Consider the following 25,403-nt stretch of genomic DNA (forward strand, 5'->3'; position numbering starts at 1 on the left):
TCGTTGTGTGGTCCATGGACAGATTTACAGCTTAAATAGCAGTTTGCTGCCCATGTGTTATCATAAAATGCTATACAGAAGAAACACATTCACATTGCAATTTGAAGTTAAATAAAATAGTAGTGCGCTTGATGGCTTGGTGTATAAATGCATTGCCCGGTGTAGTACAAAAAAACAGAGATGAAAAAAAATCTCTGGGCAAGGGAGTGCAAAGGAAAATTCTTGCTGGAAAGTGTGCATGTGTGGGTGACCAACGAAGACAAAATCAGCTTTGACTGTGATTCTCTCGCGGACTGAATGCACTGTCAATATGCAATGTGGCACCACCCAAGGAACTCTACCCTAGCAAGAGCCTATGCCATTAAGGGGCAAGGAGGCAAAGGAAGATAATTGCTAAAAATAAGCTTGCATTTATTTTGGTTTGGCACGAAGGTATCCACTCATTCCCTGAAAGAGCTGCTTTTGGTTATTTTTCAACCACGTCTCTTAAAACACATTTTCCCGATTATAATAAAGCTCAGCCAAACATATAGAACTTTTCCTTATATCAGATCCTGGGAATGCTGCAATACGTGTTCAAGGTTTTGTACTATGAGCCCTTGAATTTTCTCATCAACCAGAACAAACTGCTTTACAGCATAAAATAGTTTAATTCTAGTAACGTGAACGATTAAGAAGAAAAAATGGATTTACTTGGCAAGAGCTCTTCCAGGCGGGTCCATGAGCATCTGCCACTTCAAGGAATTGGTCAGGAGCCCAGGCAGGATATGGCCCAGCAGACCCAACGTGATCTGTTGCATGTCCAAGCAAAACACACTATGGAGCAGCTCGACTGCTTTGTAACAGTGCTCCTTCCTTGTCTCCTTCAATAGTTCCTAAAGGAGAACAAAATGCATAAATCAAGCAACCCGTTGGTGATGCGGGGATAATTGCCTCCAAGGGGAACAGAAGAGGCAGGTTAAATGATATAATTGTGTGATGAAGCAGACGTTTGGGTCAGAGTTTGTGATTAATGCTGGAGACTACCAGATGTAACTGAACAGATTGAGATTTATTCCATTAACCAGTTACAAGTTAATGCAAGCACAGCTGCAGAGGTTGTAGGTGTTACAAAGCACTGTGTCATGGAGTGGTACAGTATGAATTCTCACCTGCAATATCCATACACATGCAAAATTCTCACTTCAGTCATGCTACTGGAGTAAATAAGGTAACTTTCAATTAAATCACAGTTGGGGAAGAGCAGTTGATATGTTTGCAGTTGCAGCGAGAACATTGTGGGTCAGATAAATCTAGCCGTTAGGACTACTGAACATACAAAATGAATGGGCAAGAAAAGACCATTAGGTCTATCAAGACTGCCCCATCAAATTGATTGGGGAACCACACACATCATCCATTTACCACCTTGTAATGGTGTCTCCTGGGAGAGGCAAAAAAAACAGGACGAAACCGGCAGCTATTTCAGGATATCTCTTCAGAATCGTACATTACATCATCAAATGCAAGTAGCGTTTCTTTTTTTTGTTTAAAAAGAGCAAGCAGCAATCTACCATTTGCATCAAATTCATGTTCCTGCTTCACATAATTATAGTAGGCACAGATGCTACATTACTTCAGAATGGATATATCTCAACAGAGTGCCTTGCTATCATTACTGCCCGAACTGGATTCATAGCAAGCTTTGAACACAAAGGCAAGAGATAAATTACAATTATATTAGCATAATTTCCAGTCACAAAGCTATCTCAATTTGGCACACCTACCTTGACCAGGTTATTACAGAACCAGTACACTCCTCCCATATGCAGCAGCGCCTCAAACACATGGATGGAGCGGCTATCCACCCAGCCTTTATTCAGTATATCATTGAAGTTGGTAATGAGCACCTCTTTAATTGGCTTCTTCACTGGTAGCAGGTTCCGGTATGGGATAGGGTCCAGGTTTGCTGAAGGAAACTTGATGGAGGTTGCGGTCTGCTGCAGGACATCAGCACACATCTGCTCCAAGATCAGGCTCATGATAACCACTCTGGAAAAGAAGAGGAGCACTAATAATAGGCTCTCCTGATGACTTGGTGGGTAAATGCACTGACCTTGGCTTTGCCAATATGATTAAGTACAAGCCTTACAAACCCTGATGGCTTCAGGTTCAATCGTTGGGCTGTGCTGAGCCGACCTCAGATAGATGGCACTTACAATTGGTCACAGCACTTGTGGACCAGGGAAGCAATATAAAACATTAATTGGCTCTCAATTTATTTTCTCGCCTCTGAGTCAAAAGGTTGTGGGTCAAGTCCCATGCCAGGCACGAGTGCACAAAAGAAATCTCGGCTGACACTCCAGTGCAGTGCTGAGGGAGTGCCGTCGGAGGTGCCATCTTTCGGATGAGACGTTAAACCGAGGTCCCGTCTGCACTCTCAGGTGGACGCAAAAGATCCCATGGCACTATTTCGAAGAAGAACAGTTATCCCCAGTGTCCTGGCCGATATTTATCCCTCAATCAACATAACAAAAACAGATTATCTGGTCATTATCACACTGCTGTTTGTGGGAGTTTGCTGTGCGCAAGCTGGCTGCCATGTGTCCCACATTACAACAGTGACTACACGCCAAAAAGTACTTAATTGGCTGTAAAGCGCTTTGAGACGTCCGGTGGTCGTGAAAGGTGCTATATAAATGCAACTCTTTCTTTCTAATGACTTCTGCTGGAATAGTGCACATGGGTGAAGATTGGGCTTGGCTGTTATATTGAGTAGCCTGTCGAGACTCTCACATGAAGGATTGCCCAGGTACTCGAAGGGTGCTTGGACCCATGGAGCAAGAATCCACCATCAACAGCACCTTCAGCAGACAAAGGGAGAAAACAAGGGGGAAAATTACTGATATAATTCAGCCTAAAAACAAGGCACAGCTTCATTATCTTGACACTATTGCCAAAGTGCATTCAAAGGCATCCAACTTAACCACAGCCAGTCACAAAACTAATGTCAAGGACTGAGACAAATAGTGGTTCCTTGGGGGATAAAAAAACAAATACAAAAGAGGACATTTATATAACCATGTTGCAATCGCGCTTTTATTATGGAAATTCACGGAGTTGAGGCAAGTAGGTTATTGCTAAGCTGAGAGCTGATGCTAAAAATTTATTTATTGACATGTATCTATACAGGATCTGAGATGAGGGCCTGTTGAAAATTCAATGTTACAATATTCATAATTTTTAGACGGGTTGTAAAAAGATAACAGAGTATTTCTCCATGACTGTACATAGGAATACAAAGGTATTCTGGGAACTGCAATTTGCAACAGTAATTTGTCGGTGGAATAAACAGGCATTTAATTTTTCATGAATCAGTATAAAAGCTTATATTGAGGGGGAGAAAAAGAGAAACAGTCGCCTTCATGCCCACCAATCCATTCAATATGAAGATCATTGGGCCCAAGTTTCGAGCCGCGCCTAGAACGGCGCAGTCCCGACCTGGACGCCCGTTTTTCGCGCCACAAAGTGCACCTAAAAAAACTTCCAGATTCTCCGGCTCCCTGCAGGTCGTTCGCAGCTCGGCGCAGCGCAGCAGGAGCTGTAGGGGGCGGAGCTAGGTCCCTGCGCTGAAAACAGTGCCGGGACCTCTGCACATGCGCGTTACAGTCGGCACGCAAGTGCAGTAGCTCCAGGCGCCCAAAACTGTGTGGGAGGGGCCCGAAGCACGCAGCCCCTAGCCCTGGCCCAATGGCCTCACTGGGGCTGCGTGACTAAGGCTCCTCCCACAGCCAGCTCCTGCTTCCTCCCGACCCGACTCGACTCCCGCTTCCCGCCCCCGGACTGGACCCGACCCGACTCCCGCTAACCCCCCCCCCCCCTCCCCCGGGACCGGACCCAACTCCCCCCCCCCCGGACCAGACCCGACTCCCGCTTCCGCCCCCCCACCTCCGGACCGGACCCGACACCGACCCGACTCCCGCTTCCCCCCGACCTGACCTCCCTCTCCCTCCCTCCCTCCCCCCTACCCGACCCAACGCCACCTACCTGTAAATCTGGTGCTGGGGACGGGCCCTGCCCGAAGTCTTGGGCCGGGCAGCCTCCCTCCCCCTTCTCCTTCCCGCCCCCCCCATATCTCCTTCCCCCCGCACCCCCATATCTCCTTCCCCTCCTCCCCCCCTCTTCTCCCCTCCCTCCCCCTTCTCCCCCATCCCTCCCCCTGCTGTCAGAAACACAGACACTGACAGACAGAGAATGAGACACACACACAGACAGACAGAGAGAGATAGAGACACTGACAGAGACACACTGTGGGGGGGGGGGGCATCCCAGCACGCTGTTGGAGGGCTCCCGGTGCTGCAGTCGGTAAGTAGAAAATGTTTTTTTTATTGATTTAAAAAAAAAAAATTATTTCTTATTAATTTTCTTTGATTGATTTATTGGTCGATTTATTGATGTTTTTATCATTTATTTTTGATGATGGCTCTTTATTTGTAAAACTGAAGTGTTTAATGTTTGTAAACTTCCCTTTAAACCCTCCCCCCCATTCCCTACGCCTGATTTGTAACCTACGCCTGATTTTCTAAAGTGCAGACAAGGTTTTTTCGAGCATACAAAAATCTTCACTTACTCCATTCTAAGTTAGTTTGGAGTAAGTTTTCACTGACGAAACTTTGAAATCAGGCGTAAGTGGCCGGACACGCCCCCTTTTGAAAAAAAAATTCTGTTCCAAAGTGAAACTGTTCTAACTGACTAGAACTGGAGCAAACTAAATGGCGAGAATTCCGATTTCTAAGATACTCCATTCTACACCAGTTGCTCCTAAAAATCAGGAGCAAATCATGTCGAAACTTGGGGCCATTATATCTTGCGTGGAAAGGAAAAGGATAGCAGAGTTGAACAGCTCTGGGTGGTGCAATATTTTGAACCATAATGCCTTGTGTCAGAGACGAGAGCAGCTCCCAATCTCAACCACTCTGGGCAAAGCAGACTCCGACCGTTCACCTGGCAGGAAATGAACAAAATGAAAGGAGCACACTGTCCCTGGTTAGCTGGTGCACACCTACTTACTGGCTGCCTCAGAGCAGCATTGACAGACCTGGAAGCAAAGTGACCACCTGTTCTTTCAGCCTGGGAAGGCTAAAGAAAGGGGAAATAAAGAGAGAAAATTAATTTGAGGCAGATTTGCTACCTCTCAAAGCTGAAATAAATGAAATTACCTTTCATTGTAGAACTGAAGGGTGTTCTCCGCATAGAGTGGTGTTACAAGCTGGCAGATCATCTGCAGCGGTTTCTCACGCTCTTCCAGGCCCAACATCCTGACGTGTGCCACTAACCATGCCACCGCACAGATTGCCATGCTGCAAATCTTCCCCTTGATGTTATCGGTGATTTTCTGGCTCAGATTAAAAACAGAAGAAGTTGAACAATGATTCATGCACATTTGTTTTTTAATAGTAACAGATCACGCTCCAATTGGAAGGAATGAGGAGCGATAAACTACTCTTGCCTATTTCAATATAGACACAGGCACTTGATCCATTATATAGGATCATGTAATGGCCCCCATTGACCTCGCCCTGCTATGCCAGTGTTTTGCCCACTAAATGACAGCCATTACAAATACTAGTTTATAGAGGGAGTTGGAGCGGTCATGGAAATTGTTTTGTTCTGATGATCAGCCTTCACGCCCATTTCCTCAATTCCAATTCATGCTGGTTTCAGGCTACAGACAACACCAGCTTTGCAGTTTGCACTTTTTATTTTAGTTTACACAACACTGAAATTGTCTGAATCTTTAGATATAAACTCAACTGAGATATAAGGATAATGTAATGATGTGACAAAAACCTCTCAACTCTTCAAGACAAACGACACTGGAAATGGAATAAAGCACAACAGGAACTCAACACAGGCCAAAAATAAACAATTGAGAAAAAAAAGTCAACCAAATTAGATGTTAAAAATATTGAAACTGTGGTTTCAGAGTCTTTGAAACAGGAGCAGAGGTTATGTTCAATATCAGAAAAATATAAGATCAGCTGGAGTTCAGAAGGAACTTCTTTACTTACAGTTGTGGGCACTGCTAAGCAGTGCAGATAATTTTGCACTTGTGGTTTCTTTAAGAGTGCAGCAGCTTTCTGGTACATTAAAATAAAAGGTGTTCGTTCTATTCTCACTTTCCCAGCACACTTGTTTTGCAATTCTCTCTCCTGCTGGGGTATAGTTCCTCCAGCTGCCCTCCGCTACCTCACTCAGCTCACTATTCTTCATGTTGGCAGACTATTCTTCAATCTAAGGATCAGAAGAAAGTACGATCTTTACCTTACCTATACCTACATACATGCACTTCCAACAGGAATTAGAGTAGTGATCAGGAGTGGGAACCCTGGCTAATTTTCCTTTCCCTAGTCCAGGGATGTTGAGGTCAAATAAACAACCCTACTGCCACCAGCTAACTTTGCACAAGCTAGGAATGGAATCTTCTGGTATGTACACTTAATTGGGCACTGACTATACCAATTAGACACTGGGCCCCATCATGGCCGCTGTCCAAAGGCAGTAATCTGGACCTAGGTCTTTACTGACGGTATCAACAGCACAGGAGATTGTCATTCGGCCCATTGAGCCCGTGCCAGCTCTCTGCAAGAGCACTTCAGCTAGTCCCACTCCCCCGCCCTTTCCACGTAGTCCTGCAATTTTTTTTCCTTCGGGTGCTTATCCAATTCCCTTTTGAAAGCCACGATTGAATCTGCCTCCACCACCCTTTCAGGCAGTGCATTCCAGATCCTAACCACTCGCTGCGTAAAAAAGTTTTTCCTCATGTCGCCATTGGTTCTTCTGCCAATTACCTTAAATCTGTGTCCCCTGGTTCTCGACCCTTCCGCCAATGGGAACAGTTTCTCTTTATCCAACCTGTCCAGACACCTCATGATTTTGAACATCTATCAAATTTCTTCTCAACTTCTGCTCTAAGGAGAACAACCCCAGCTTCTCCAGTCTATCCACGTAACTGAAGTCCCTCATCCTTGAAACAATTCTTGTAGATCTTTTCTGCACCCTGTCTAAGGCCTTCACATTCTTCCTAAAGTGTGGTGCCCAGAATTGTACACAATACTCCAGTTGAGGCTGAACTAGTGTTTTATAAAGGTTTATCATAACTTTCTTGCTTTCTTACTCTATGCCTCTATTTATGAAGCCCAGGATCCCGTATACTTTTTTAACTGCTCTCTCAACCTGCCGTGCCACCTTCAACGCTATGTGCACCCCAGGTCTCTCTGTTCATGCACCCCCTTTAGAATTGTACCCTTCAGTTTATATCGCCTCTCTTCGCTCTTCCTACCAAATGTATCACTTCCCACTTTTCAGATAAATTTCACCTGCCACATGTCCACCCATTCCACCAGCCTGTCTATGTTCTTCTTCAAGTCTATCACTATCCTCCTCATTGTTCATTATACTTCCTCGTTTTGTGCACAGCAACATTATATCTGATAAGTGCACACCTATCACATCACAAACCTGCACAGCTTCAAACGTTAACAATCCATGCTCCCAGGCATTGAGGACCTCAAGGATAGCTGCTGGTGTACAGGAACATACTTCGTGCCATTTCACCTGGCTTGAAAGTGAAACGCAAAAGTATGGTTACAGCTTGGATATGCTACACTTTATTATTCCAAATGGTAATATGGCTTGGAAAAGAAAACAGTAAATACAGATTTGGGAAAAATAAAGCTTTGTTTTTAAACAAAGGACTAGAAGATGAACACTAAAAAAGACAGAATTGAAAGCATAGAAAGAGACATAAAATGCAAAAAACAAATAATTTCACAGCATTGTCACTCATAAACTAGCCAACCTATGAATTTAAAGTGGTTCTTTGTGATACTGACTGAAGTTGAATAATGTGGATCTGAAATACTGGTTCCTGGAACAGTAAATCCTGCCTTTCTCTCTTAGATACTGACTAAATTGCTATTTATTTCAAGAATTTTCACTTTTATATATAGAATTAGTGGTCAGAGCATCTGCATCAGTGTATAGTTCAATAGGTACAATACCTACTGCATAACCAGACTGTACAATCTACAATTCGCAAAACATCTGAATGTGTTTGTCACGTCATGAATTCAACTGTTTCAACAATGTAACTGCTCAACACAATCTGACCCACATCCTGAAATACAGGTTTAAAAAATACAGGTTTAAAAAATACAGCAACTACTGAAATCTGAAATAAAAACAAATAAAAGCTAGAAATACACAGCACCTGAAAAAAGATAAGCTAACATGTACTGCTAAGTCTTGCACGCATGATGTTCCAACCTCAACATGAGATTTTGAACTACCAGAGATGATCGCGATCAGACAAACTATTCCAGTCTCTACATGGGTGCATAGGAACAGTAGGCCATTTAGCCCCTTGAGCCTGTTCTGCCATTCAAGGAGATCATGGCTTCTCTGCGACTTAACTCAATATACTGCATCTCAAAAATACCAGGAAATGCATAGCAGCTCCTACAACATCAGGAAAGAGAAAAGACAGGTTAATCTTTCAGGATTTAGAACCAATCAGATCTGAAGTAGACCCTTCATCAGAACTGAATTCTGATGGAAGATCGATACCCAAAACCATTAACCAATCTTTTCTCTTTCCAGTTGCTGATGGACCAGCTTTGTATTTCCAGCATTTTCTGCTTTTAATTTCATATCAGAAATGCTGGATATTACGGGCAGTTTCAATGCCTTCCTTCCACTTTTCTTTAAAAAACACCTTTTTGTACCTGACTTCAAGTGCAACTTATGTTGATACTCACTTCCAAGATGGCACATGACCATGTTAGGCATTTTGTCTATAAACAAACGTATCGTAGGAACACAGTGCTGAGTCGTGCACAATTGTTGCTCAAACCTAAGCACGAGATATTTAACAATCCGAGAGAACGACGGAGGTCGGACAAACCATCTCCGCCAATATGCAGGTATACGGGACTCTCACTGTTCCACATCTCGAAAATAAACATCAAACAGAATAAGTGAAAACCAGACAGCAACATACACGAGCTTCATTTCAGTAGAGGAGTTCAGATGAGCCACCAGCGACTCGACTTTCGTGGGATCGGCACGGAATCCCTGCTCCGGGTTTAAGATCTTCCCTTCCTCGGGCATGCAGGTCTGCATCCATGTCTCAAAGAATACCACCTCCCCTGAGGCGCTGGGCTCCGACAGAATTACCTACAACCAAGACACAGTCACAGTCACCAGTTCGCCCTGCAAAATTAGAAATTAAATGACTGCAGCTACATTTATATAGCACTTTCACACCCTCAGGATGCCCATAACATCATTAAAAAAGGCTGGAGGATATAATTTCAAAACAGCTATTCATAAATCTAGTAAAGAAAAATAGATGGTATATCATGGTGTGAGGTAAAATCTATCACACGATTTTATAACGCTATTATTGGACCTACACCCTCTCAAGACTGTTGTTGCATTTAAACACTTCAGCACCAGACTTAGAGCCAGTGCGAGGAGCTGAAACAGCAAAAGCAATGTTTCTATCAATCCAGCAATCAAGTATCTGGAAATAAATGTTTTATCTATGCTGAGCCATGGAACCAAGTATTCAGAGTAGTTCAATAAATCAACTACTGCAACAGTCCTGTTTAGGCCCACAGTGGCATTGCAATGGATGTTAAGAAAAATAGAAACATAGAAATCGACAGCGCAGAAAGTGACCATTTCAGCCCATCGGTCCGTGGCAGCCGACAAAGAGTCACACGGCCCTCGGTCAGCCTGAAGGTTACATCCTTTTTAATTTTATCTCTGAACTTTCTATATTCCTCCAGAGATTTGACAGTATTTAGCTTCCCTTTATTTCTTTATCCTCACCTGTAGGTCCCTAGACATCCAGGGGGCTCTAGAATTGTTATTCCCACCCTTTTTTTTTAGGGCACATGTTTGGCCTGAGCCCTCCGAATCTCCTCCTTGAATGTCTCCCACTGCTCCGACACTGATTTACCTACAAGTAGCTGTTTCCAGTCCACTGTGGCCAAATCACTTCTCAACTTAGCAAAGTTTTTCCCCAATTTGGAACTTTTATTCCTGGTCTACCCTTGTCCTTATCCATAAGCTACATTGAATCTGACTGAATTATGGTCACTGGCACCCAAGTGCTCTCCCACTGATACCCCTTCCATCTGCCCAGCTTCATTCCCCAAAACCAAATCCAGAACTGTCCCAGAAGATCTGGTTAAAATCAGTATATGTACAAAATTAACTTTAAAACCACACTACTGCAAAACCCGCTATATAAAAATGAATAAATGGGGACAGTGGGCTCCTTAATTCACTCCACCTCTACGGGTTTAGGATTTATTCACCAATGAATAACAGCATACTAATAGCCCTCACCAAACCTCCAGACCCACTTGGAGGACAAGGCAGCAAATTATATGTGCACTTGGGACCAAGCGGCTGGGTTGGCAGGGCTGTGGGCTGGATACCCCTGATGTGTAAAGTGGAATTATGCTACCCAGTGACAGCAAACTATATTTTCAAGAGTTTCACCAAGATGACATTTGAGGTGAGAATAAAATGTCTTATAACTTAACTGCTCTAAATACACATCTGAATAGCTGTTTGAATCTCAAGATAAGCTTTATAAATTAAAAAATCACTAACTGCATGGTAACTACAAAAATTATGGTAATTTAGCACCATCTGGTGGACTTTCAGCAATCATAAAAAATAAAATTTGCAAAGAATAAAGTAGATCAGAAAGGTAAGTTCAGACGTGGAGATGATTCAGCCCATCCAGTTCATGCTTCCAAAGAAACCCCATCAGAGCATCCACGGTAAGAATGAGAGCTACCCTTTGCATTCAGTATCTGACTCATCGATGAGCACAGACTATTTGAACCAAAATAATTCCATCAGTGCTTTTGTGATGATGTAGTAATAGGTATGGTTATCAGCAGCAGCTGAAGATCCATTTAGTGGGAGCAATTTGCAGCTACAGGAGTGACTGTTATCACGACGGTGATGCCTAACTATAATGGCCCAGAATTTGTGGTCAGTGGCGAAGCAATGGCACTCACCGCTCACCTCGAAGAAAGCTGCCCACAAAGATCTAGCCATCTCCGTGGCGTCAATTACAGGTCTCCCAACATTTGTTTGAATCTGGCGCCAAATAAAGCGAATTTCCACCATCCAGCAACAGTGATGTCATCAAGCTGGCTGAGCAGCCAATCACATTGAATAATTCTCACAGACGGCAAACCAGGAAGTAAAATGCACAGATTCTAATTTACTTTTTATAAATTTTACTGAGAGCGAAATAGTCTGTTTGTGCTCATCTATGAGTCAGATACTGAATGCAAAGGGTAGCTCTCATTCTTACCGTGGATGCTCTGATGGGATTTCTTTGGAAGCATGAACTGGATGGGCTGAATCATCTCCACATCTGTATTTATCTTTCTGATCTACTTTATTCTTTGCAAATTTTATTTTTTATGATTGCTGAAAGTCCACCAGATGGTGCTAAATTACCATAATTCTTGGCAAAACACATAGGGGCATACACATAGGGTTAAAGTAGAAGCTGAAATAGCAAGCAAACTTAAAAATATATATTATTTTACAAACCATGTAATTTGTAATCATATTAAATGGAAAAATTTGACATTCCACAAACATAAAATTAGTTTTTAAGGGCCAGAACTGTTGTTCAGCAAACAATGACATTAAAAATCCAGTTACACCTCTGTCAACGAGGCCTAACTTTTTCAGGGTGGGGGGTTTAAAACAGCGATATTCCACCGTAATAGGGGAAGTTTTCGTCCTTATATATATGTGACTGCAATTGATTGCCGGCTCTGGGGAGTTCCACAGCGCAACCCGTTGCGGAGCAGTGAATAGCTGACCGTTTCGCATTTATCTGCACATGCGCTAAATCCTGAAGTTGTTGGCAGTTTCAGAGGGGTAAGGATGGCGAATGCTGACAGTTTCGTCGTCATTACCACCGCAAAATCCAGTCCAATGTGCTTGCCATACATATCAAATTTCATTTAGACTAGATTTTATAATAGATTTACAAGTGCAGGTTGCACTTACATCGGATCCATAAGTCTGAGCAACATGGCACAGCATGAGGAAGGAAATGTCAAACAGTAGTGCTCGGACGGAAGCTGCTTTTGCTGGAAACAAGGAAAGACAGAACATATCAGTCAGTGGGTTTTATTTAGATAAGCCATCGAATAGAACTGTACAAATCCTCAGCTGGGTTAATGTAAAACCTAAAAAGAACTTTTTACGAAGCAAGTCAGTGAGTTGGATTCAGATTTAGTTTTTTCCCGAAATGTTGACTTTATACAAAACTCTGGTAGCACTAGAATGCTGAAACCATAATCCAACACATGCTTTCCATTTTCATACTCTGCTATAATGTAGGGTATTTCACAATTTTTATAATTACAAAGGTTATAAGAGCCATCTGGTGTTAGATCTGTACCATCTAAGATTTGTCTGATATTGAAATGCTAGGATAATTCTAGGAGATATATGATGCATATTATCCAAGGCATCTGATAAGCTGTATGCACTGAGTAAAAAGACTCACTTCCAATGAATGCATTTTCTGCCTGTCCAGAGCTGCATATTTCTACCCAATTATTATGGGATACCCAACAAGTAGGCTACAGTATATAGCCTCTTTACCAAGCAATATGCCGGAGTGCTACCACATCACTTTCTGAGCATTATAGGAAGGTCAGCAATAGTTAAAAGTTCAATCATGGCAAAGCAGATTTAATCAGAATCCTTTGTTTGGGATTTCTGTAACACATCACCCCTTCCTCTCACTCCAGAAAGTATACTGGGCTGCCCATATAGCTCACTGGGTTGTTGCACCATATTGTGTGATAGTGAGCCATTCAAATGCACTCTTTGCTGTTAGCTGATCTGGTAGCCTGGGCTTGGCTGAGAAAAATGTAGCCAGGGTTCCAACTTCTGATTGCTATCCAATCACCCCTGCTGGAAAGAGCAAGTGTGCAGACACCATAGTGTCCAGTTACGATGACCCCTGCAATCGAATAGCCAGCTCTTACTGTCTAGGCTGGCACTGGAAGAATGGGCATCAGAGCGAGATTTCAGAACGAAGCCAAGACTCATTGAATCACATCTTAACCCAACATGATCCAATGTTTTTTGGAAAAGAGGGGTGTAAATAAGCCTAAAAAAGAGCTTTTTAGTAGGTTATTCTAGTCCTTTACTTTAAAGATCAGTAGATTGAGTCATAATTATACTTACATCCCTCCCCACTGATGTGCTTGGCAAATTCATTTAACCTGAATTAAATAAAACAAAATTGGAAGAAATGTGAATTAAAGGTTACAGGTTGCTACTCTGATAACCACAATTCAAAATGGTCAAAATCCAACAGTCATTTGCTCTCTGAAACTATATAATGGTCACATGGATTGCACAGACCAAACAGCTTTGAAATCTATGACAGTAGGCACGAAATGCTTAATAATATTAGATCACACATGTCGTTGCTGATAGTAAATCAGATGTTACATTATTTTATAATGTAATGCACACAGGAATATTAGAACATGTAATGTACAATGTATTATTATAATGTACGAGATAAACACTTCGCCCTAGTCTACTCTGCTGCGGGATACAGTTCTGCCTCATGGTCCGGCAGCTGCATCACAAAGTTTTTGGACGTGCAGCTAAACACTGCCATGAGGACGGTGTCAGGAACGCTCAAGTCCACGCCAACTGAATGACTCCCGGTGCTGTCCCACATTGCCCCGCCTGCCATTCGCCGCAACGCCATCGTGCTCCGTGAGATGGAAAAAAAATCATGCGCAATATCGATTTGCCCAAGATTTGAAAACCCCACTGCTGTGTATCTGTAAAGCATGCACTTCCATGTTCCGTCACCAGGGGGCGCATCCCCTGAAGTACCAAGGGATCCCAGCATCCCTTGGGAGCACTGTATATAAGCCGGCCCCTAAGGCCTGTTCCTCACTCTGGAGTGTTTTAATAAAGACTGAGGTCACTGTTACTTTAACCTCCCTGTGTGCAGTCTCATCTGTGTTAGGAATACAATAACTGGCGACGAGTATACGAATCCAACGCAGAGATGCAGCAAACTGTGGGCATCCTGGAGAAGTTCTCGGAGGGTGAGGACTGGGAAGCCTATGTCGAATGGCTAGACCAGTATTTTGTAGCCAACGAGCTGGACGGAGAAGGAAGCGCTGCAAAAAGGAGAGCGGTCCTCCTCACGGTCTGCGGCACCGACCTACAGCCTCATGAAGAATCTTCTGGCTCCGGTGAAACCCACAGATAAGTCGCATGAGGAGCTGTGTACACTGGTTCGGGAGCATCTTAACCCGAGGGAGAGCGTGCTGATGGCGAGGTATTGGTTCTACACGTGCCAGCGATCTGAAGGTCAGGAAGGGACGAGCTACGTCGCCGAGCTAAGGCAATTTGCAGGATAATGTGAGTTTGATAGCTACCTGGAGCAGATGCTCAGAGACATTTTTGTACTGGGCATTGGCCACAAGACCATCCTACGAAAACTTGTGACTGTAGAGACACCGACCCTCAGTAAGGCCATTGCGATAGCACAGGCGTTTATGTCCACCAGTGATAACACCAAACAAATCTCTCAGCACACAAGTGCTAGCAATGTTCATAAATTAACTGGAACTGTTTGCGAGCAGAAATGTACAGGGCAGAAACCACGAGTCTGCAACTGCCAGCAGGCCTCAGGTGACCCAGATGACTCAAAATCCGCAACAAAGGATGAATGCAAGGCAATTCACACCTTGTTGGCATTGTGGAGGCTTCCATTCAGCCTATTCAAGCCGCTTCAAAGGATATGTTTGCAAGAGCTGTGGAACAATGAGGCACCGCCAACAATCTGCAAAACCTGCTAACCACCACATGACAGAGGAAGATCGGTCCATGGTGGATCAAAGCAATTTCGAGCCTGAGAGAGAGGAGACAGATGCTGAAGTACATGGGGTGCACACATTTGACGAAATGACCACCTATAATGCTAAATGTAAAATTGAATGGATTACCCGTAGCCATGGAACTGGACACTGGCGCTAGCCAATTCACCATGAGTAAAAAGATGTTTGGGAGAGTGCAGTGCAACAAGGCACTCAGACCAGCCCCGAGACCCATCCACACGAAACTGAGAACGTACACCAAAGAGCTCATCACTGTCCTGGGCAGCGCCATGGTCAAGGTCATCTACGAGGGCACGGTGCATGAACTGCCACTTTGGATTGTCCCGGGCGATGGCCCCACACTGCTTGGAAGGAGCTGGCTGGGCAAAATCCGCTGGAACTGGGATGACATCCGAGCGCTATCACATGTCAATGAGGCCTCATGTACCCAGGATCTTAAAAAATTTCCTTCCCTTTTTGAGCCAGGCATTGGAAACTTTTCCGGGGCGAAGGTGCGGATCCACTTGGTCCCAGTGACATGACCCATTCACCACAAGGCGCGAGCGGTACCTCACATGATGAGGGAGAGAGTAGAAATCGAGCTGGACAGGCTGCAACGCGAGGGCATCATCGCCCCAGTGGAATTCAGCGAGTGGGCCAGCCCGATTGTTCCAGTACTCAAAAGTGATTGTACGGTCATGATTTGCGGCGATTATAAAGTAACTATTAATTGTTTCTCGCTACAGGACCAATACCCACTACCTAAGGCAGATGACCTATTTGCAACGCTGGCAGGCGGCAAGACGTTCACCAAGCTCAACCTGACTTTGGCCTACATGACGCAGGAGCTGGAGAGTCTTTGAAGGGCCTCACCTGCATCAACACGCACAAGGGACTGTTCATCTGCAACAGATGCCCGTTTGGAATTTGGTCGGCTGCAGCGATCTTCCAGAGAAACATGGAAAGCCTACTCAAGTCGGTACCACGCATGGTGGTTTTTCAGGATGACATATTGGTCACGGGTCAGGACACTGACAAAACCTGGAGGACTGGATCGCATAGGGCTGTGGCTGAAGAGGTTGAAATGCATCTTCATGGCAACAGAAGTGTAGTTTTTGGGGAGAATGATCGCTGCGGACAGCATTCGGCCCACAGACGCCAAGACAGAGGCTATCAGGAACGTGCCCAGGCCACAGAACGTCACGGAGCTGCGGTCGTTCCTGGACTCCTCAACTATTTTGGTAACTTCCTACTGGGGTTAAGCACCCTCTTCGAGCCTCTACATGTGTTATTGCGTAAAGATGGGAACTGGGTATGGGGAAAAAACCAAGTAATTGCTTTTGTGAAAGCCAGAAACATTTTATGCTCCAACAAGCTGCTTGTATTGTATAATTCGTGTAAAAGACTTGTGCTAGCATGTGATGCGTCGTCGTACGGAGTCGGGTGTGTATTACAACAAGCTAACGTTGCGGGGAAGTTGCAAACTGTCGCCTATGCCTCCAGGAGCTTGTCTAAGACTGAGAGGGCCTACAGCATGATTGAGAAAGAGGCATTAGCGTGTGTGTTCGGGGTAAAGAAAATGCATCAGTACCTGTTTGGCCTCAAATTTGAGCTGGAAACCGATCACAAGTCCCTCACATCCCTGTTCGCTGAAAACAAGGGGATAAATACGAATGCCTCAGCCCGCATACAAAGGTGGGCACTCGCGCTATCAGCGTATAATGATACCATCCACCACATGCCAGGCACCTAGAAATGTGGATGCTCTCATTTGGCCACCACGGGGGTGGAAATGGCGCAGCCTGCAAACTTGTTGATGGTGGCGCAGCCCGCAGACTTGTTGATGGTCATGGAAGCGTTTGAAAATGATAAATCACCTGTCACGGCCCGCCAGATTAGGACTTGGACCAGCCAAGATCCTCTGCTGTCCCTAGTAAAAAAACTGTGTACTGCATGGGAGCTGGGCCAGCATCCCCGTTGAAATGCAAGAGCTAATCAAGCCGTTCCTGCTGCGAAAGGATGAGCTGTCCATTCAGGCAGACTGCCTGTTGTGGGGTAACCGTATAGTGCTACCCAAAAAGGGCAGGGAGACGTCCATCTCAGATCTCCACAGCACATACCCAGGTATAGTAATGATGAAAGCGATAGCCAGATCCCACGTGTGGTGGCCCGATATTGACTCTGACTTACAGTCCTGTGTACGGCAATGTAGTGTGTGCGCTCAGTTGAGCAACGTGCCCAGAGAGGCACCACTAAGTTTGTGGTCCTGGCCCTCCAGACCATGGTCGACTATGCGGGCCCATTTCTCGGTAAAATGTTCCTGGTGGTGGTGGATGCTTTTTCAAAATGGATTGAATGTGAAATAATGTCAGGAAGCACCGCCACCGCCACCATTGAAAGCCTGAGGGCCGTGTTTGCCACCCACGGCCTGCCTGACATACTGGTCAGTGACAACGGGCCAGGTTTCACCAGTGCTGAATTTAAAGAATTCATGAGCCGCAATGGGATCAAACATGTCACCTCGGCCCGGTTTAAACCAGCCTCCAATGGGCAGGCAGAGCGGGCAGTACAAACAATCAAATAGAGCCTCAAATGAGTCACAGAAGACTCACTCCAAACCTGCCTGTCCCGAGTACTGCTCAGTTACCGCACAAGACCCCACTCGCTCACAGGGGTGCCCCCGGCTGAGCTACTCATGAAAAGGACACTTAAAACCAGACTCTCGCTGGTTCACCCCAACCTGCATGATCAGGTAGAGAGCAGGCGGCAGCAACAAAATGTAAACGATGGTCGCGCCACTGTGTCACGGGAAATTGATCTGAATGACCCTGTGTATGTGCTAAACTATGGACATGGTCCCAAGTGGATCGCGGGCATGGTGATAGCTAAAGAAGGGAATAGGGTGTTTGTAGTCAAACTAGATAATGGACAAATTTGCAGAAAGCACCTGGACCAAACGAGGCTCTGGTTCACAGACTGCCCTGAACAACCCACAGCAGACACCACCTTTTTCGAGCCCACAACACACACCCAAAGGATCAACACCACCACCCTGGACCAGGAAATCAAACCCATCACGCCCAACAGCCCAGCAAGGCCAGGCTCACCCAGCAGCCCTGCAGGGCCAACAACACGCCAGCCCAGCGAGGGCACAGCCAACACACCAGAACAGACATTTGTACCGAGGCGGTCCACCAGGGAAAGAAAGGCTCCCGACCGCCTCACCTTGTAAATAGTTTTCACTTTGACTTTGGGGGGGGGGGGGGGGGGGGGGGGGAGGAGTGATGTTGTGTATCTGTAAAACATGCACTCCCATGGTCGCCACCAGGGAGCGCATCACTTGGGAGCACTGTATATAAGCCGGCCCCCAAGGCCTGTTCCTCACTCTGGAGTGTCTTATTAAAGACTAAGATCACTGTTACTTTAACCTCCCTGTGTGCAGTGTCATCTTTGTTAGGAACACAATACCCACCAGTAAAGTGCTTAAAATCACGCCGGCCATTCTGGGAAAAAGCAGCCAACATTCATGCAGCTGGTATCGACTGACTATCCAAATGGACGGAATCATGGGCTGCATACAACATAAAGGACTATCACTTCATTGACCCAACAGCAAAGGTCTCTGGCTTCCACCTTCCGCGAAGACGGTGGACAGCGTTTCATCGAATCTGCACAGGGCATGGACGACAAGGCCACCTGCTCCACTCGTGGAAGATGAGGGATGACCCGAAGTGCGACTGTGGCCCCGAGTCCATGACCATGGAACATATCAGTTCAACCTGCCCACTGAGATCTCTCCACATGGCCATCTCAGGAGTCCATTGAATGGATGGTCAAACTAGACATTATTATAAGACTTTCCCGTCATACGAAACAACAACCAGATGGCATGTCCCTGTGAGGTCACAAAGTCTAATTACTATATGTAAGAACCTTAGCCCATCGGTTACCGCCATGCCTTTGTCACCTCCAGATTTGACAACTCCTATGCTCTCCTGGCCAGTCTCCCATTCTCCATGCTCTGTAAACTTCAGCTCGTCAAAAACTCTACCGCCTCTATCCTATCCCCCACCAAGTCCCACACTTCTATCACCCACTCCAGTAACTTGAGCACATAAAAAGAAATCCAGGCTGACACTCCAGTGCAGAGCTGAGGGAGTGCTGCACTGTCAGAGGGCTGTCTTTCGGATGAGACATTAAATCGAGGCCCCGTTTGCCCTCTCAGGTGGACTTAAAAGATCCCATGACACTATTTCTAAGAAGAGCAAGGGAGTTCTCCCTGGTGTCCTGGCCAATATTTATCCCTCAATCAACATAACAAAAACAGATTATCTGGTCATTATCACATTGCTGATTGTGGGAACTTGCTTGTGCGCAAGTTGGCTGCCTCGTTTTCCACATTACAACATTGAGTACATTCCAAAAAATACTTCATTGGCTGTAAAGCGCTTTGGGAGGTCCGGTGGTTGTGAAATGTGCTATATAAATCCAAGTCTTTCTTTCTCTACTTCCTGGCATCCATTGTCTCTCAATGCCTCAAACTCTAAAATAAAGAGAATTCTGGAAATATACAACATATCAATCAGCAAGGGAAAAGAGACGTCAATGTTTCAGAAATGTACCGTTCAACAGATACTAACTAACTCTACTGTTTATTCTCCACATTTTCTGTTTCCCTTTATGATGGGCCAATTACAGCAGCATTCATCTGAGGAATTAAACCATTCATTGAAAATTGTTGCCCTAGCTAAGACTAAATTGATATGATAGATCAATTACATCAGATAAGAAACGACTCCCATCAACAGCCATTTCAATATTTGTATTGCGAAACAGGCCCTCAGGGAATCCAACGTCACTTTACACTTACTTGACAAATTTCCGAGCAAAGGATTTCAGTTTCCCAGTAGCAGCAGCAGCTGCCAGTAGCAAATCCAAGCTCTTCCCAGAAAGCATATGACCCAGAACTCCTAGCAGTCCCTCAGGAGATTTGGAATGGTCTGCATCCATGGTCTGAAGGAGTATAGGGAGAGAAGTTTAAGGTATTGCATCATATTGTATCTACATAAATGGTGTTTAACATGTGCCAATAGTGGCTATAATGTCTTTATGTAGGCAACAGTTCTCTGGAACTTACTGTGTGTAGGTAGGGTATACCATGTTACAACAGTGACATTGATCTACATGACACCACATGCGTAACAGGAATATAACGTTCCGATTCTTAACCATCAAGCAGCATTTGAAAATATGTCATTTAATATTTTAATAATTGAACAAAAGTGCCATGATACAAGCTCTGGATCAGGATACTGGATCACTTAACTTTAGTTAATTATGCATCAACAGTGCATGGGTAGACTCGTGTCCAGCAACACTTACATTGGAAAGTTAAAACCTTATTTCCCGAACCTTCAACAGACACATTCATAAATTTAGACTGGATTTTAATTGAAGGACTGGAAGTAACAACACACCGAGAGGGTCGATGGTGCCTCAGTGTAAAGACTCTTCAAAAAGACAACACTTGTGACTGTGCAACATTCTCTCAATACTACACTGAAATGTCAGCCTAGTTTATGTGCTCAAGTCTCTGGAGTGGGGCTTGAACCCATGATCTTCGGACACCAAGGTGGATACAAGTGCCAGGCAATGATCATCTGTCACAATCGCCAGTCTAACCACCTCCCCGTGATATTCAACGGCACTACCATCGCCGAATCATCCACCATCAACAGCTGGACCAGCTACATAAATACTGTGGAAACAAGAGGTCAGAAGCTGGGTATTGTGCAGCGCGTGTCTCACCTCCTGACTCCCCAAAGCCTTTCCACCATCTACAAGGCACAAGTCAGGAATGCAATGGAATACTCTCCACTTGCCTGGATGAGTGCAGCTCCAACAACACTCAAGAAGCTCAACACCATCCAGGACAAAGCAGCCGGCTTCATTGGTACCCCACCCATCACTTTCAACAATCACTCCCTCCACCACCGGCACACCGTGGCTGCAGTGTGTACCATCTATAAGATGCACTGCAGCAATTTGCCTCAGCTTTTTTGGCAGCACCTCCCAAACCCACGACCTCTACTACCTAGAAGGCCAAGGGCAGGAGGCGCATGGGAACACCATCACCTGCAAGTTCCCCTCCAAGTTACACACCATCCTGACTTTAATATGGGATCATATTGATATTCCTTCATCGTCGCTGGGTTAAAATCCTGGTGAGAGTAACGTCACCACAAGCAGTTTAAGAAGGCGGATCACCACTACCTTCTCAAGGGCAATTAAGGATGGGCAATAAATACTGGCCTTGCCAGCGACACCCAGAACGAATAAAGAAAGTGCTACCATTGAGCCAAGGGTGACAAAACACTGATCAAAATTAAAATTCCATTAGATTAACGAAAACAAATCGCAGAAAAATTCACCTTTAAAATATTAGTGACTGTGGGCTCTGCACGCAGAATAAGGCCTGGGTTGGGCTGAATACTGGCATTTTCAGCAGATTTTAGTCGTGGAGCCAACTCCCTATCTGCTGTTCTGCAACATGAAACAAAAGAAGCCTTAAGAAACAGTTTTAGATATCAGGTTATCTTAAGTGTGTTGTATAACTTAATTCCCACCTCTGCAAATTCGGTCACTATTTGAGACAACTGCAGAATTGCCAATACAGGTTGAGTATCCGAAATCCGGAGTTCCAAAATTCGGAATGTTCTGGAATCCGGGCCGATCCATGGCGGGGTCGTCCGGAAACCGGAAAACGTTCTGAAATCTAGATTCCCCCCGCCTCGGCGGCCCGACCTCATCCCAGCCCGACCTCGCCCCGGCCCTCGCTCCGGCCCGACCTCACCCGCCCCCGGTTCGCCCTCCTTCCCTTGGCGGGCCAACCTCGCCCCCTTATCTTGGCTGCCCGATCCCAGCTACCTCGGCCCAGGCAAAGACATTCCAAAATCCGGAAATACCCAGAATCCAGAACGGCCTCGGTCTCGAGGTTTCCGGATTTCGGACGCTCAACCTGTACTCACAAGTCCGATGAGTTGCATAAGTTTTAAAAAAATGCTTACACTTCAAATGGGAAACTTAAACACAAAAAAAATCTGTTTAGATTTTTGACACGAAACACAAGCACTTAAAAAAAAATTTGCAAGTTGCAGGACTCGTCAGTAAATTGCAAGTGTTGGCAACACCGAGAATTTAAACAAACCCAATCTTTCACAAGAAAGCAAGGCCTTTCACCAGCTCACTCACTTTACAGGTTCCATTACATATAGTATTTTTGCAAAAAGAATGAAAGTAGAAGTCTATGTGCAACTATCACCTGGGTACAACGCATTTTTCTTGCACACCCAAATTCGTCGACAGTAACGTTCAGCCACCGTCTGTTAGACTATGCATTGTTAGCGTGACATCAAAATACTAATCTCTCAATTTTCAAATTAAAAAAAAGAGAAGAAATCCATTAAATTCCCATAATGAATTTAACACCATGGGTTCCACTTACAATAGAAGTGGCTTATATGTCGACAATCAGGCAACCAGGCAATCCAAGTCTGCCCTGATTCACTGCATAAAACGAGTTTGGCCCCGACTCTCGGCTCCCCAAACTCCCCAATTCCACATCCACTCTACGGGCAACTCTCTGAATTTTGTTGGGCAGCCCAGAGCTAGCACAGCAACAACGGCTGATTTGTCTGCCAGATTATGCTGGACAAAGCACCTGTACACAGACATGCCTGCTACAAGAGGCTTACAATCTACTAAATGAACAGAAGAAAAATGGAGATCAACTTGATTTCTTAGGACCTCAATGTGACTGTCTGCCTGTTGTCCTCTAGTGGCAGTGCCTAATTCCTGCGACTAGATGTCAATTAACAAATACACTGAAATGCTGTAAAATCAAATTCAATTTTTTGATGGTGGGAAAAAGTTTTTCATTTCATATTAGAAATGAAATCACATTCAAAATACTAAATTGGAGCATTTTTAAAATTGGAATAGCCCCAGCAATTTGATCCCATCAGTTGATCTTAAATGCAGCTCGATATACTGCAACATCCAGTGGCTAGACTTTCCACTTCGTGGCTAAGGCTGAAAAAAATGGGCTTTGTTCCAGCGATGCGGGACGTATCGCCCGTGCTGATCACTGGCTCAAGGCCCATTTTATTTTTTGCGACTTTCCACTCGGCCTTAGCCCAGCGATGTCAAATGGGCGATGTGATTTGTCGGCGATCTCACGATCGCTCAAAGAAAACAGAAGTGAAGGGAAAAAAAAGCTTCCCTAGCAACGCATTACTGCGCATGTGCAGGTTGATTTTTTTTTCAGGTTGATGCTCCTTCCCGCGTTTTGAGAGGTCAAGGGTCTTCACACATGCTCAGAAGCTCTGTGTGGGTCTGGGAAAGAGAGAGAGAGAGAGGAGAAAGGAAGGTTATCTTGAGCTACTGAAAAAACAGATAAATTAAAAAAATGGAGGGAGCTGCAGGAAAGAGAAGGGCCAAACCCTTCAGCGTGGACGCAAATGAGGCCCTAGTGAATAGTGTAAGCGCGAGGTGGGAAGATCTGACACGGGGTGGGCATGGGAAACCTCCACCCTGTGCATATCGGAGGATTTGGGCAGAGATTGCCGACGCGGCTGCAAGAGTAAGTTGAAATTTAAATTTGAAATCATCCATATTTATTATTTAATGCTGTATGGAAAATCTAATTAGAATCTGCAAAGTTATATCGTAATCTTTAAGCATGACCAAGTAACTAAATTAGGATTACATTTTGATTACATTTATGCATCGCAACATAAATTTGAATGTTAGTGTGGGCGATCATCTCGGCGATCAAAGTGGAAATTTGGGAGCCTATTTTTCCGCCGATGTTTTGGGCCTAGTTTCCACTTTTTGCTCAAAATGGGCAATAGGGGTCCATTTTGGGCGATAGATGGGCCTTAGATGGGCGGTGTGAAGTGGAAAGTCTAGCCCCACGTCTTTAAACCTAAAACAATTGCAGGTGACTAACGTCATTGTTCATTCTCCTCCCTTCCCCAGATTAGATACATTTTTTGCTGTAAATTTTGTCTCCTCTTATAATTTCCAGAAGACAATGTACCTGTAAAATTAACCATTTAATGTAACTTGGGATCATAATTTTCTTCCAGCTGCCTATAAGAGAAAGGTTTGAAAATCGAGGCTGCTGCCTCTCCAAATGCCATTCAGGTTTACACAACGACATATTTAGTGATTGAAGTTTATGTAAATTATTCAATGCAATCGCGTGCTCTTTTTATCCTTTTTGCTTATACCATACCAGAATAGAATTTGCAAACAAACTGCAAAAACTTTTCCTTTGTAAAGTAAGCAATGCTTTTTCAGGCACTGAACTCCACAAGCAATACACACAGAACAGTGACACTGGAGAGGATGTCCTTCACCTTCCCTCAAAAGGCACCAGACAGTAACTGTCCTACCTTTTGTTGACCAGGTTTTTCATGTTACCCTCTGAAAGAAGCCCGAGTTTCCCACATTCCTGAAGCAACAGACTGACGCAGTCACAGCTATGTTGGGAAAGAGAAGAATACATTAATCTAATGCGGTAGTAGTTTAATATAAACTGAATCTCTACCACTGTAGTTCTCATTTTCTTCCCACACTCCCGCCTCCTGATCTTTATCACCCTAACCCCAGGTTTTTCATTGCATCATGCAACATTCTCTGGAATGGATGGGAAGATCAGCTCTCCCTTCAGAGAGGTATCTGGCCTCTGTTTACCTGATGCCACATCGTAGATCGGAAAATTGTGCGTGCAAATGTCGTCCTGTTCAAGAGAAAATACTGTTTTCTTGCCCTCTGGCATTGTTACAGTTCATCCACACTTCCAGTCTATACTACAGCATGTCACAATGCCACTACTGAACGGCACTGCTTTATTTGTTAATCATGTAAGTTGTCAGCAACACAGACCCTTGTAACCATAAGCAATGAGCTATGGAATGGTCCCCTGGTTTTAGAGTTTGTGGCAATCTTTAATACTTTACCTGGGCTCAATTTACTATGTCCTTGAGTTTTGTATTTTATAAACTTAAAAAAAATTAAGTTTAAAAAAAAATCAGCTATTCTCTGCACCTCCAAACTCTGTGTTTTCCAACTTCCCACTTCCCTCACACACAGCGACGTGCAGCAGATGAGTACAGTTTGGAGGAACAGCATGATCAAACCCATTAGAAAGATTTGTGAGTTCGCGTTCCACATTTAGTTAGTCCTGAACTCACTAAAACAACCCACTGGTATAGTGAGGCACCTTTAGCCAATAAAACATCACCGTTAGTCCTCCTTGTCAACCAACACCTGCACAGCAGTCATTTTCATAGTTTTTGCACTATGATTGCCATTTCAAATTCAATACGCAATAAAGATACAACTCACAACTCTGTGCAATACTCACCATATTGCATTGCT

At 44.6% G+C, this 25,403-nt stretch overlaps 1 protein-coding gene and 1 non-coding gene across 4 annotated transcripts in view; both read right to left on the bottom strand.

Moving 5' to 3' along the window:
• The window catches only part of med24 (mediator complex subunit 24), a 590,098-nt gene that overhangs the window by 24,724 nt on the left and 539,971 nt on the right, over positions 1-25,403 (bottom strand). For 2 of the 3 annotated variants that reach the window (XM_070864253.1, XM_070864251.1), the window contains 10 exons: positions 24,416-24,502; positions 21,389-21,500; positions 19,828-19,970; positions 13,294-13,331; positions 12,100-12,182; positions 9,041-9,216; positions 7,501-7,600; positions 5,199-5,374; positions 1,767-2,031; positions 694-875 (listed from right to left, as the gene is read on the bottom strand). In XM_070864253.1, the coding sequence (XP_070720354.1) occupies positions 694-875; positions 1,767-2,031; positions 5,199-5,374; positions 7,501-7,600; positions 9,041-9,216; positions 12,100-12,182; positions 13,294-13,331; positions 19,828-19,970; positions 21,389-21,500; positions 24,416-24,502 (1,362 nt within the window). The remainder of the gene's footprint in view (positions 1-693; positions 876-1,766; positions 2,032-5,198; positions 5,375-7,500; positions 7,601-9,040; positions 9,217-12,099; positions 12,183-13,293; positions 13,332-19,827; positions 19,971-21,388; positions 21,501-24,415; positions 24,503-25,403) is intronic. The other variant, XM_070864252.1, reaches the window with a different exon arrangement.
• On the bottom strand, positions 12,739-12,849 carry LOC139234275 (small nucleolar RNA SNORD124). Its single transcript, XR_011588315.1, has one exon. It is a non-coding gene; the product is annotated as a small nucleolar RNA SNORD124 (small nucleolar RNA).

Source organism: Pristiophorus japonicus, chromosome 21 (genome assembly GCF_044704955.1).
Source record: "Pristiophorus japonicus isolate sPriJap1 chromosome 21, sPriJap1.hap1, whole genome shotgun sequence".
Classification (NCBI taxonomy): domain Eukaryota; kingdom Metazoa; phylum Chordata; class Chondrichthyes; family Pristiophoridae; genus Pristiophorus; species Pristiophorus japonicus.